The sequence below is a fragment of the Neophocaena asiaeorientalis genome, unplaced genomic scaffold, assembly GCF_003031525.2.
Source record: "Neophocaena asiaeorientalis asiaeorientalis breed wild unplaced genomic scaffold, Neophocaena_asiaeorientalis_V1.1 scaffold1148, whole genome shotgun sequence".
NCBI lineage: Eukaryota > Metazoa > Chordata > Mammalia > Artiodactyla > Phocoenidae > Neophocaena > Neophocaena asiaeorientalis.
The window spans coordinates 36,276-49,737 of NW_020174071.1; the positions used below are offsets into that span (position 1 = coordinate 36,276).

Here is a 13,462-nt window from a genome sequence, read left to right on the forward strand (position 1 = left end):
GTATGAGTGTGTGTCTGCGTGGTGGGGGCGCAGCTCACAAGCCTAGAGAGGCCAGCGGGGGCCACCTGGAAGGCTTCCTGGAAGAGGAGAGCCCTGGCCAGCAGTGAGAAGGAGACACAGGCTGTACGGACCAGGGGAGGGAGGTCGAAGTGAGGTCCAGGTGTCCCTGTCTGAGCCTATGCCAATGGCCACCCCTTCTGCCCCTCCCCAATCCTCCCTGCAGCTCCCTGTGGCCAGCAGCTCTGCAGCACTCAGCTCTGCTCCACTTCGCGCAGCTCCGCTCCAGAAAGGCCACCTCCTCCCTGCCCTCCTCCTCCCCCACCCCTCCTGCTGTCACCACTCACCGTTCACAGCCTCGAGGGCGTGGGGACCCCAGAGCTGGACACACCGCACCGGGGCCCCAGAGCCCAGCTGGTCGGACGGTCGCACGGTCGGACGCAGGACCCCAGAGCCCCGAGGTGGGCAGTGTGCCAGGGTCCCTCACAGCTTCCTCAAGGTCAGTGCCAGCCAGGGATGTAGCCACTACGGGGTCCTTGAGACCTGTAGAGCCCACCCCAGGCCCCTCATCGCAAACCTCAGGCCCCAAAGTGGGCTTTACTCCAGGTATACCTCAGGCGGGCAGGTCAGTGGGCAGGGGGTACTCCTCTGTCCACAGGCTGGCCCAGGTCTGGGGTCTATCAGGAGAGGTCCCAGGCTGGGGGCCAGCCCTGGCCTTGCTCACAGAGGCCTCACAGGGGACACCCGGCACCAGCCACGGGGAGCTAAAATTGGAAAGTGGAGAGTGGGAGGCAGCTGACAAAGCTATTTCGCAGGCTCTTCACCGTGCTCCGGTTTCAAGCTTCTGCTCCCTTAACCCGATCCTCAGGGCCTCCCTACCCCCACCCGGCCCGTGGGGAGGTGCGTCAGCCCTCAGGCCAGCGGCGTAGAAGTCAGGTCCGGCAGGCCGCTGGTAGGGGCAGGGGCAGCGGACGGTCTTCTCCGATCAGAGACTGCAGGGGGGCTCACTGAGAACACTCAATCCTGTCCCTGGTCCCCTGTGTGACCTTGACAGGTCCCTGCCCCTCTCTGGTCCATGAGCCCTCCATCCGTGTAATGGGGAGAATGCCGACTGTGGCGGCCCAGGAGAGCTGGTTTCGGAATTGGTGAGGGAGATTTAGAGGATCTGGGGCGGGAGAGAGGGCCATGCCAGCCACCTCGCTCAGCCCAGCCTGAAAGGATGGCCACGGGTCAGGCCGGAGCAGGATAGAGAGGGCACAGGTGCTAGCTTAGGTCCCAGGGATGACCCAGGAGGACTCCTGGGGATGAGCTAAGCCCTGGCAGGAGGGAGTGGCCAGGCTCCCCCTGAGCCCAATGCTGGTCAACACCTTGGGCAGCGGCCAGCACACTCCCCGGTGTCTGCCTGGCCCAGCCTAGCCCCACACCCACTACCCCAGGGCACTTCTTCAAATAGCACAGCCTCCAGCCGGCATCCAGGGCCTGGATACACAGAGCACTGAGAGAGTGGGCAGGTGTGGCCACGGACACAGGCAGGAACCAGGGATGCGGCAGGCCGGGACTCAGGGGCTGGTTGGCGTAATGGGGGTCAATGAGAAGCTATAGGCTAGACCTCCCTCCTCCCGTGGGGAGGTCACAGGAAGTAAAGGCAGCTCAGGAGGGTATGGAATCAGAGAAAGGGGCCCGGAGGAGGGGTGGATTTGTCAGGAGTTGATAGAGACTTACTGAGGGGAGTGGGAACCCTAGGGGCCAGAAATATGACTGAGGTGATGCAGAGGGAGTTTCTCCACAAGAAAGTCATCTGAAACCTTGGAGGAGCAGTTTGAGCAGAGGGTGGGGACCGGTCCACCTGAAAGGTATGGAGGAGTGAATGAAGGTGTAGAAGGCCGGCGGAGAGTGAAGGCAATGCTTTCAAGAGCCTTCAGTGGGAAGGGGGAGGGGGCCGAGAGTAGCGGCTAGGATGGGGCACCAAATGGCAGGGGGCCTGGGAGGAGTGGGAGATGGCCGGGGAGAATGATGGCATGAGATGCCCAAGGGGCTGTCTCTCTTCAGAATGGGGACCGCTCCACCTCAGTGGGGACCATGAACTGGGCCAGGCAGGGCCGGGGGGCAGCAGTGCCCTCACCCAATCTGTCTCCCTCAGCCGCATCCAGGCTATGGGCGTCAAGACAGCCTTGCCCGCAGCAGAGCTGGGCCTGTACTCCCTGGTGCTGAGCGGGGCCCTAGGCTATGCCGGCCGGGGCCTCTTTGAGGCTTCACAAGGTAACAGCTGGGCCCCGGGACAGAGGGGTGGGACCGTTCTTCCGCTGGGGGTCTCAGGGCTCCACCCAGCAAGGCCAGAAACTTAGAGGCTCCAGACTCAAGGGCAGTCCCTAGGCCTTGGGGCTAGGGGGTTGAGTCAGATGCAGCCACAGGGAGACTCAAATGCAGAAGCACACTGACAGAGACCTGAGCAGAGCCAGAGAAAGAGAGAGAGTGTGTCTCAGACACTCAGGGATACAGAGACCTGGCCCCAGACACACAGTGAGACCCAGAGAGAAGCAGAGGCAGAGAGAGACCCAGACCCTCTCCTGTCCCCCGAGGGTGGCATCAGCCTTGCTGTAGAGGCAGGTGTGGGTGTGAAGCGCCCTGAGACCAGACTCTGTTCTCAGGTGGGGCCCACAGGAAAGCCTTCCGGGAGTCTGTGCGACCTGGCTGGGAGTACATTGGCCGGAAGATGGTAGGTCCCCCGCAGCGCAGGGTCCCTGACCGGGGTCTCTGATCCCTGGCCCGTCTCTCCTGTCCCAAACCCTTCCCCGCTCTCCCCTGTTCCCAATGGTCCCACATAACACAGGGCTGGCAATGGGGAAGGTCTCTGGCTTGAAGTTTCAGCATCTTCATTTTCTCCACTGGCCCCTCCTCCGTCCTCCTGGGGCCAAACCAAGCCTGCCTCAGACCCTGCTCATTTAGGAAACAAACCGAGACGGGCTTCCGCAGGGCCTCCAGCACCATCCTCCCCAGGAACAACGCAATAATGGTGGAATGTCAGGCAATGTGCTGGACAGAGGGGGAGCTCGGAGCAGCAGGGCAGCCCACGTGGTGCCCCTCATTCCTCTCTACCTACCTTCCTGGTACTTCCCTCAGAGGGGAACGCAGGGACCTCAGCCGTTGCTCTCCTCTAATGCACAAGAAGACTCTGGGGGCAGGGAAGGGGTTGAGACTCTGACCAGCCCAAGTGCCAGCCCACTCTGCCCCCGCCCCACCTTAACCTGCCTGGGCCTGCCCCAGGACGTGGCTGACTTCGAGTGGGTGATGTGGTTCACCTCCTTCCGCAACGCCATCTTCTTCGCTCTCTCCGGACACGTGCTGTTTGCGAAACTCTGCACTATGGTTGCCCCCCAGGTGAGCTGGACCTGAGCCCCCCCTGCCTCCCCCTCCCCCTCAGCCACGAGGGTTGCGGGGAGGCCATCCTGGGCTCCCACCTCCGTTCACATGGAGAGGTAGACGCAGCCTTCTCCCTGCCCGCAGCTCCGCTCCTGGGTGTATGCTGCGTACGGGGCCCTGGCGGTGGTGGGCACGATGGGCCCTTGGTACCTGCTACTCCTGCTTGGCCACTGCGTGGGCCTCTACGTTGTCTCACTCTTGCACCAGCCCTGGCTCTGTCTCGGCCTCGGCCTGGCCAGCCTTGCCTCTTTCAAGCTGGACCCCCTCATCTCCTGGCAGGTGTGTGCTGGGGCGGGGCAGGGGTGGAGGGTGCAGGGATAGGACCCCAAACCTCTCACCCCATCCGAAACGTTTGCCTCCTAAGTCTCCCCAAGCATTTCCTTCACTTTCCCACCCGTCTTCAAGCCTCTGACCATGGAGCATGCCCTGCCCACAAGGTGGTCGCCTCCACAGCAGCAGAGACACGTCCAGCTCCTTCCCTGCTCTGCCCCGGCACTTATGAAATTGGCCCTAGGTGGCCAGTGTTGACGGGCGCTGGCAGAGAGGGTGACGGCAGAACCAGGCTGGGCCCCTGCAGGAGGCTGGGTGGGCTTCCCAGAGACAAGGGGCACCCTGGTGAGCTGGCGGCCTGTTCTCTCCCATCCAGAGCGGGTTTGTAACAGGGACTTTTGATCTTCAAGAGGTGCTGTTTCACGGGGGCAGCGGCTTCACGGTGCTGCGTTGTACCAGCTTTGCGCTGGAGAGCTGTGCCCACCCTGACCGCCGCTACTCCCTAGCTGACCTGCTCAAGTACAATTTCTACCTGCCCTTCTTCTTCTTCGGGCCCATTATGACCTTTGATCGCTTCCACGCTCAGGTGAGGGGACACCCTGTGGGCTCCCAAGACAGAACTGCGCCCCCTCCGGGCGGAAGTGAACCCCCCTCAGACCCCAGAGGGGCCCGTGTCTCCACTCTCAGCGTTGCCAGGATGAAGCCGCGTCTCCCCTCACCCTCGCATCCCCAGACAGCTAGTTCGTGACTCACCGCTCAGACAGGGCTCCTCGCGCAGGGCTTACCTCCCCCACTCAGACCCTAGCCGTCCCTCAGGTGAGCCAGGTGGAGCCAGTGCGGCGAGAGGGCGAGCTGTGGCGCATCCGGGCCCAGGCGGGCCTCAGCGTGGTAGCCATCGTGGCCGTGGACATCTTCTTCCACTTCTTCTACATCCTCACCATCCCCAATGACCTCAAGTTCGCCAGCCGCCTCCCGGACAGCGCCCTCGGTGGGTGCGCGCCGGGCCCAGAACAGGGATGGGGACGGGGCCGCCACTTCAGAAGGACGGACCCTCTGCGCCCCAACGGCGGCGGAGTCACAGCTGGGGAAGCTGGCGCCCCGGGGGACAGCACCTGTCGCAGGGTGGGGGAGCGGGGATATAGCCTTTGAAACGCGTGGGACTTGGAGGTAGGTTTGCCCCGTGACGCCGGGCAGTGGTACCAGACAGAGGCCGCCCACCTCGCCGGGGCCTGGGGCTGATTTCCCCAGCCGGATAGGGTCTCCCAGGGGCCAGCCCCTCCCCCCAGGACGTGGGGGCGGGGCCTCCGTGGGGGCGGCCGGGCGCAAGGATACCCCCACCCCCACCCCGAGCTGGGGAGAGAGTGTCCGTAGGGGAGGGCAGGGCTCCGCGCCTCCCCTGGATTTGGGAAGACCCGGGGTGGCATGGGGGACGGGGGGAAGGTCGGTGTAATGCCCCTCGGGCCGTGACGACCCCTTGTCCCCAGCTGGCCTAGCCTACTCAAACCTGGTGTACGACTGGGTGAAGGCGGCCGTCCTCTTCGGCGTCGTCAACACCGTGGCGCGCCTCGACCACTTGGACCCGCCCCAGCCTCCCAAGTGCATCACAGCGCTCTACGTCTTCTCCGAGACGTGAGTGCGAGGTCCGGGGACTCGCCTCCGGGATCCCCACCTCCCCTTTGCCTCTTGCCCCAAGCCCCGGAGCTCATCTCCTGGCTGATTCCCACCCGTATGCTCTCCTCCCACAGGCACTTTGACCGTGGCATCAACGACTGGCTTTGCAGGTGAGTTGGGGTGGGGTGGGATGTCACAGCCATCCCCCAGGTGGCTGAGCAGGGCCGTGGCCGGGTGGGTCCACGTCTTCAAAGATCACCTCTGGGCCAGAGGAAGCAGGGAGGGAGGGAGGAGGTCATGGCAGAGGTCGAAGCGAAAGACAGAGGTTTGGACTTGGGTGGGGCCCCTGGAGGTGAGAGAAATGGAGTGGAGACACACAGCAGGCAGCCTGGACAGCACTTGGCCGTGGATTGAGGGCATCAGGAAGGAGAGGGCGATGACTCCCAGGAAGTCGTGTGCCCGGAAGGACTCTGGTTGAAGGAGCCAGCAGAAGGGCCTGAAAGGAGCGGTCAGAGGAGCAGGAGAAAAGGCAGGACCGTGGGACACCCTGGAAGCCCAGGGAAAACCATGCTGGCATGGTAGGGGCAACTGGGTCAGATGCTGCTGGTGTCAAGGAAGCCACAGACTGAGTGTGAGCGTGGGTGGCATGGAGGTTCTCAGCCTTTCCCTGGAGAGGCAGGGGCGGGGAGGAGTCGGGGCTGGGGGCGTAGGGGACAGAGGAACCGCAGGGTAGTTCCCGTGTGGACAGCTCCTAGAAGAAGCCTGGTACTGAAGGGGGACACACAGAAGTGGCCGAAGGGAGAAGTGGGTGTTTTAAAGACAGGAAATAATGGGACATGCTTGGGTGCCGAGGGGAGTCATTCAATAGAAAGGAGGAAGTTAACAGCGCAGGATAGAGGGGTGATTGATGGAGGGAGCTCCCTGAGAAGGGCAGGAGGCGATGGAACCAGGCAGAGCTCTGGCTTCGGCCACGGAGAAGGAAGAAAGGCCGGTGTGGATGCAGAAGAATGGCAGGTGAGTGTGGAAAGGTGAGGGATTCCTCCTGAAAGCTTCGGTTTTCTCCGTGAAGTAGGAGGCAAGGTCATCAGCTGAGAGATGCAGGGTTGGGGGTGGAGGGAGGCACACAGATGCTGCCTCTCTCCTCCTGCCTAGATCACCACACCCATTCACACGTGCAGGAGAGATGAGGTGGAGTAGCCAGGGCAGAGCCTGAGAGAAGATGCTGACCAGAGAAACCGTGGCACTGACAGCTCAAGTGGGGTTGGGGGTAGTGGGTTTATAGATTCTAATGTGTGAAGGTGTGGGGTTTTTCCCATCAGGGCTTCGCTTCTTGGGTGCAGGTGAGGAGAATGTGGGTGATTGGGCTTTCCCAGATGGGTAAGAAGGAAGAAGTGAGGGAGAAGGGTTTTTAGGTTATTTGTGATGATGACCCATTGAATACAGTTAAGAAGGGTGGTAAAAATAGGAGGGGGTCACAAGATAAGGAAGGTGGGGGGGAGGTCAATGAGACTGAAGAAGTGGAGCTAGGGAGTCAGGTCAGGGGGGTGGGCAGGGTGAAGGATGGAAATTAGGAAGGAGTCAAACAAGTGGTGCAAAAGTTGGGGTGTGGCCATGGGAGTGGGTGACTGAGGTGGAGTGGAAAAGAAACCATTGGTGAAACGAGGAGGTCAAGGAACAGAGAGGCTGGTTATGCAATGGGTCTTCTACTGAATTTATCTAACAGATATTTATTGAGTATCTACTATGTGCCAGGCACTGTTCTAGGCACTGGGGATACAGCAGTGAACATGACAAAGGCTGTGAACTCATGGAACTTACAGCCTAGTGGAGAGAAACAGACCATAAACAGGTTAAAAAAAAAAAAGATAATTTTAGAGAGTGGTAAGTGTTATGAAGAAAATAAAAGAGTGTAATGGGGTAGAAGCTTCTTTAGTTGGGGTTCGGGTAGGCCTCTGTGAGATGAACTGAGACTTGAGTGATAACGAAATTTGGAGAAGAGAATTCCAGGCAGAGGGAACAACAGGTACAGAGGTCTTGAGACAGGAGCCAGCTGTGTGTGTCTGAGTATCAGAAGGACCAGTAAGGGGACAGCATAGTGAATGAAGGGGAGAGTGGTGGGTGATAGGTCAGGGAGGGAGGCAGAAACCAGATGACGTGGGATCTTCTAGCCACAGGAAGGTGGTTGAGTTTATTCTGTAAAGAGGAGCTATCGCGGGAGGGTGTGATTGTGGAAGTGAGGTGAGCTGGGTTACACTGTTAGAAGATGCCTCTAACTGCTGTGTGGACAACGGACAGCAGGGGGCAGAGGCAGAAGCAGGGAGACGACCTAAGAGGCTCTTGCAATGATCTGTGTGACAGGAGATGATCCCCTGGACTAGGGTGGTGTTAGTGGAGGTGATAAGCAGTGCTCAGGACCCAGCGGAGCCCGTATAGCATTTGCTGGTCTGGATGTGAGTGGAGAGGGGAATTGAGAATCCAAGATGGCACCAAGGCTTCTGGCCAGCAACTGAATGGATGGTGGTATCATTAGCTGAGATGGGAATGGAGTAGGTTTGGGCAGGGATGGGGGAGTTGGTCCTTCGTGTGAGATGTCTGGTAACAGTTGGATATATGAGTCAGGAGAGAGACCAGAGAGACAGATTTGGGGCCTGTCAGCATAGAGACAGTATTCAGAGTCTGAATGAGATCGCTTGGAGAAATGAAGGTAGCTAGAGAAGACAGGAAGTTCAAGGCTGAGCCCTCCACATTTTGAAGTTGGGTAGAGGAGGAGCAGCCACCTCAGGCCCAGGGTGTTGAATGTGCCCAGGATGACAGTGTTGAGGAGGCTGCCCCCGTTGTGTATCCTTTGCCCACACTCCCAGCGGCCCCTTTTCCCGCCTTGCCTGCAGGTACGTGTATGACCACGTGGGTGGGGAGCACTCTGAGGTGATCCCAGAGCTGGCGGCCACTGTGGCCACGTTTGCCATCACCACTCTGTGGCTCGGACCTTGTGATACTGTCTACTTGTGGTCATGCCTTAACTGCTTTGGCCTCAACTTTGAGCTCTGGGTACAGAAGCTGGCAGAGTGGGGGCCCCTGGCACGAATTGAGGTGAGCAAGGAAGGTCTGGGGCTGGGTTGTCTGGGGCACTGGAGGGGGTGGCACTACTTCTCTCTGGAGTCTTCCAGCCACACCTGGCTGCCAGGCCAGAACTTTCTCACTACCACCCGCCTCCGGGTCGTTGGGGCAATGGCTCCCTCGGTGGGTACCTGGCCCTCCCTTCCCTTCTGCAGGGTCGGGGGGCACCCGGGCCTGGCTGTGTTGTTCAGGCCCTGCCCTCTCTCCAGAGTTCAGTTTCCCATCTTTTAACAATGAGGGAGAGCTGACCGGGGACTCTCAGGGACACAGGCATATCCCCAGGACCCAGGTGGCCACATAGGCAAGGCCTCTGACCCGCCGCGTCCTCTTTCCCCTGGGCCTCTTACCTCACTGCCTATGTTGTCCTGGACCCAGCAGGCCTCTCTGTCGGAGCAGATGTCCCGCAGGGTCCGAGCCATCTTTGGGGCCATGAACTTCTGGGCCATCGTCATGTACAACCTTGTAAGCCTGAACAGCTTTGAGTTCACAGAGCTGGTCGCCAAGCGCCTGCTACTCACAGGTGAGGGACGGGGGATACGGAATATGCCAGGTATCAACCTCAAGGACTGTGACCTCCTGAAATGTCCCCACCCCACCGCAATTCCCCAGGGACTCAGCAGGGAGGCACAGTCAAGCGGGGAGAGAGAAGAGTCGCTGGGGGAGAGGGGAGCTGCTTCCAGGCGCGCATGACCTCTTCCCCACACAGGGTTCCCCCAGACCACGCTGGCCGTCCTGTTTGTCACCTACTGTGGTGTCCAGCTGGTGAAGGAGCGAGAGCGAACCCTGATGCTGGAGGAGGAGCAGAAGCAGGACAAAGAGAAGCCCGAGTAGGGGAGAGGGGGAGAGGGATGGGCTCTGCTCAGCTGTTCCTGGGAGGGGCCTGACTGATACAATAAAAGACTTTTTACTGCGCTTTGGCTCTCCCCTGCCCCTTCCTCCAGCAGTCTCCTGGCTCCCTGTCCAGGCTGGATGCGGAGCTGGAGGTTCAGGGAGGGGGCTCAAGCTCTTGGCGCAAACAGAACGTGTAGGAGACACACGTGGAGGGCAGAGACCACCGATCTTGGCAGCCCAGCAGCTGAACACGGAAGCCCCAGGTCTTCAAACCACCTGGTCGCTGACGCTTGGAGCACCTGATCCCAGACCCCGAGCTGCTTGCTCGGAAGGCACTTTATTCTTCTTACAGGAGACTTACCCAGGCTGCAAGGTGCACTCGATGGGGAACCACCCCCCCACCCCCTACCGCCATCTGACAGGCGAGGAGACTGAGTTCTGTGGGGAGTTTACGGGCACACACAGCCAGGCCGGGGCTGGGCTGGGATGCAGCCTGACCAGCCCCCGAGGTTCTGCCTCATGGACCAGGAACACGGGGGATATGGAGACACCGGAGAGGCCAAAAGTTTCTCGTCCCCACCCGAAAGGCTAGCTCCAGGTAGCGATTTCCCCTTCCTGGCTGAAGCGGCCCCTCGGGCACTGTGACGGGATGGGATACAGGTGGGCTTTGCCTCTCCCAGACTCCTCCCTGGAGCCCCCATCCCAGAAGGCCGGGCCTGTGTGGGCTGCAGCGTGGGGGGCGCGCGGCCAGGTCCTCTGGGCGGGTCACAGCTTGGTCAGGCGCAGCACATTGAGCCGCACAGGTAGGAAGGTGGCTCCGGCGGCACAGGCGATCTCCCGCAGGACCCCCTCCCACTTCTTCTCATCCTCATTGTACCTGGGGTGGGAGGAGTGGAGACACGGACGAGGAGCTCGGTCAGCCAAGTCCTGGGTGGGACCCAGCAGGGAGGGGTGGCTGGGTGCAGTAGGCCACCCCTGGGGAGTGCCGCCCCCTAGCCTCAGGCCCATCTCCAGGAAGGCCAGCTCTTGGAGAGCGCCCACGCTCTGGGAAAAGGGTCCCACCCCCAAAGAACACCTGCCCTACCTTCCAGGAAGAGCCCCCTCTCAGGAAGCCCACACTCCTTGAAGTCCACCTCCCTCCAGGAAGGTCTGCACCTCCCCAAACCTCTCCTCTTGAGAATTTCTGTACTCAACTCTCCAAGAAGTCCCCTGCCCCCCTCCCCGGGTCCTGCCCTCCCAGCAGCAGTGCCCTCTAGAGGCTGCCTGCAGCACTGAGCATCACTGAAGGTTCAGAAGCTGCCCCAGGCTGCCGAAACCTCACCCCTCCACCCGCAGCTAGGACCAGCCATTGAAGCAATGGCTCTGAGAAGCTGGGATCCAGCTACTTCTCAATCCCGACCCAGCTCTCCCCCTCAGGAGGGAGGGGAGAGGGAAGAGCTGGCTGCCTCTCAGGGCCTGCTCTCCCCCCTGGGGCCCGGTTCTGTGGGTCTGGGCCCTAACTTTGGCACCAGGTCCTGATTGACACTGTCGAAGCCCCACAGGGGGGCGTGGTGACATGTGTGCAAACCCAAACTTTCCCAGCAAACTGGAGAGACCCTGGGCTGAGCGAGGCATGTCTGCTGCCCTGTCCCCACAGGATTTCCTGGAAGAGGGATCAGCTCTGCCCACAGATAAGCCTGCTGGGCGCTGCCTCGGTGGCCAGCTGGCCTTGCTCACGATTCCCCTCACCTCCCTAGGGCCAGGCTCACCTCCAGATGTCGTTGAGCTCTGTGGGAACCAGCTCCCCGGACTCAGTCTCCAGTGTGGCAAAGCCGCCGATGGCATAGAGCGTGCCCGCCAGGCTGACCAGGCTGAGCGAGCTGCGCTCTTGTGGGAAGGCCTCAAAGGGCGCCCACCTGGCAGGAAGGAGGGGGCGTGAGGAGGTGCCTCACCCGCCCCCCGGGGGGCCGCAGCGAGCCCAGTGACTGTCACCCACCAGCACTCACAGCTTCAGCTGCACCCTGCAAAATCCGACTCCCAGGCACCCGTGCTCCCAGCCCAACCTGCTTCCTGACCTCTGAGGAATGCCCTCTGGTCTTCACTTCTTCCCCATTCTCTTGCCCCTCCCATCTCCCTCCACTGTCCCCTTGTCATTCCATCTAACCTGCCCCATGAAACCCACCAGGGCTCTCCCCAATGTCCCGCCTTTGCTCCTGAACCAACTCCAGCTTGCTACCTCAGTGACCATTGAGACCGTCCCTTGCACTCCTGCCCCGTCCCTTTTCTCCCCTTCACGGTCCAGTGACTCTCAAGGTGCCTTCACTCCCCTCCCCTGGCTCCCGAAGTTGGGTCTTCATCCCTCCAAAACTGCTCTCGGGTCCCCAGCCACCACAGGGCTCTGGAATCCAGGGTCCACAGTATGTACTTCTGCTGATGTGACTTTCTTCATTTCCCACCTCCCAGCCTCACCTCTTGGGATTCCTTGCTGAATAATGCATATGCCCCTGATGCCCCCAGAGCTTGGGCCTTGGCTTCTCCCACTAACATCCTCTCCCTGAGGGAGCTTGTCCCCTCTGAGTACTGTCCCCCCTCCCCAGATCTCACCCTCGAGCTCTCTCTTTGCCCTAGTGGGCTCCTCCTGGACACCCAGTCACCTCAAATCCACATGTTTTAACTCGACCCTCACTTTTCCTACCTAACTCCAACAGTTCTTCAATAAATGACCTCCTTGGGACTTCCCTGGTGGCACGGTGGTTAAGAATCCATCTGCCAATGCAGGGGACACGGGTTCGAGCCCTGTTCTGGGAAGATCCCACATGCTGCGGAGCAACTAAGCCCGTGCGCCACAACTACTGAGCCCGCGTGCCACAACTACTGAAGTCCGCATGCCTAGAGCCTGTGCTCCTCAACAAGAGAAGCCACCACAATGAGAAGCCCGCGCGCAGCAACAAAGACCCAACGCAGCCGAAAATAAATGAATAAATTAATTAAAAAAATAAATGACCTCTCACCCTCACTCAAAAGCGTCCACCTCTCCCTCTCACCCCCACCATCCAATCAATTGCTACATCCTATTTCTTCTGTCTGCTAAACTCTTGCTACTGAGTGTGGTCCATGGACTGGCAGCGTCAGCAGCATCATCAGGGAGTTTATTAGAAATATATTCTGGGGTCCCTCCCCATACCTGACAATCAGGATCTGCATTCAGAGCGCGATCCCCAGGGATTCATGGGCACATGAAAAGCGCTGGCCTAAGTCTTTCTCCAGTGCATCCTCTCTGCCCCATCCCTGCTGTACCCCCAGCTCCAGACCACCATCACTTCTTGCTATACAGCTGTACCCCTGCCTCCTAGGAAATCCGTAATCTCTTCTCTACACGAGCTGCCATGAGGCATCTTAGGAAAACACACAAGGGAGCTTAAAACCCATCAGAGGCATTTCATTACTCTCAGGATAAAGTCCCTCACCCCGACTGACCCCTCTCTAGCCCCAGTACCCACAATCCCCACCTCCCTTCACCCACCACACTCCATCCAACCTGACCAATGCCCTCTCCTCCAGTAAGCCTGCCTTTTTTCTCCTAAATGCCTTGGCACCAGCCTTCCTTTGCCTTTGGGCATCCTTCTCCCACCACCTCTTTAGCTGATTGAGTCCAACTGGTCTGCCAGCTCAGTTTTCTTCCCGATCTCCCAGGGCAGGGCAGCTTCTGTCTCAGTCACTGCTGTAACCCTAGCACCAGGCCAGTGCCTGGTACGAGTCTCTGAATGAGGAACCTGGCATCTCCGGGGAGCTCTCTCCTGCAGACCAGGCTGGCCACAACCCTTGTGGGGGAAGCCCACCTCACTGCTGATCAGAGTAGAGGGGCTAGTTCTGTGCTGATGTCCAAGCTGCACAGTGGAGACTCAAGACAGAGGCTATGTTTCCTGCCAGGGCAGACACAGAGAGGTCTGACATAGGCCCAAAGCCACACAGCCGGGCTGGTACAGTGGGGCCCTTCGTCCCTGGCTGTCCAGTGGAACGGGGGCAGGGAGGGGGGAAGCAGCCATACTTGCCGTCCACGATGTTGTACACCTCAGCTGAACTGGTCAGCCCTGTGTCTGTGACCCCAGCAGCCACAAAAATGCGGCCGTCATGGATGGTGGCCCCGAAGAGTGAGCGGGCAGTCTTCATGGGGGCCAGCTCCCTCCACTCGAACTTCTTAGGGTCATAGACGCACATCTTGTTCAGGCACTTCCAG

At 60.0% G+C, this 13,462-nt stretch overlaps 2 protein-coding genes across 2 annotated transcripts in view; one reads left to right on the forward strand and one right to left on the reverse strand.

Moving 5' to 3' along the window:
- The first annotated feature begins 402 nt into the window (after window positions 1–402).
- HHATL (hedgehog acyltransferase like) lies at window positions 403–9,320 on the forward strand. Its single transcript, XM_024754568.1, has 12 exons — window positions 403–496; window positions 2,138–2,256; window positions 2,646–2,713; window positions 3,262–3,375; window positions 3,502–3,696; window positions 4,064–4,273; window positions 4,504–4,675; window positions 5,172–5,316; window positions 5,433–5,468; window positions 8,187–8,388; window positions 8,794–8,935; window positions 9,122–9,320. The coding sequence occupies exons 2-12, from the start codon at window positions 2,151–2,153 to the stop codon at window positions 9,244–9,246; spliced, it is 1,515 nt and encodes a 504-aa protein (XP_024610336.1). The 5' UTR covers window positions 403–496; window positions 2,138–2,150; the 3' UTR covers window positions 9,247–9,320.
- A 251-nt stretch (window positions 9,321–9,571) lies between these two features.
- KLHL40 (kelch like family member 40) overlaps window positions 9,572–13,462 on the reverse strand; it is a 7,521-nt gene continuing 3,630 nt past the window's right edge. The window contains exons 4-6 of the mRNA XM_024754566.1: window positions 13,274–13,460; window positions 10,995–11,141; window positions 9,572–10,123 (exon numbers count right to left, since the gene is read on the reverse strand). Coding sequence (XP_024610334.1) covers window positions 10,012–10,123; window positions 10,995–11,141; window positions 13,274–13,460 — 446 coding nt within the window. The 3' untranslated portion in view covers window positions 9,572–10,011. The remainder of the gene's footprint in view (window positions 10,124–10,994; window positions 11,142–13,273; window positions 13,461–13,462) is intronic.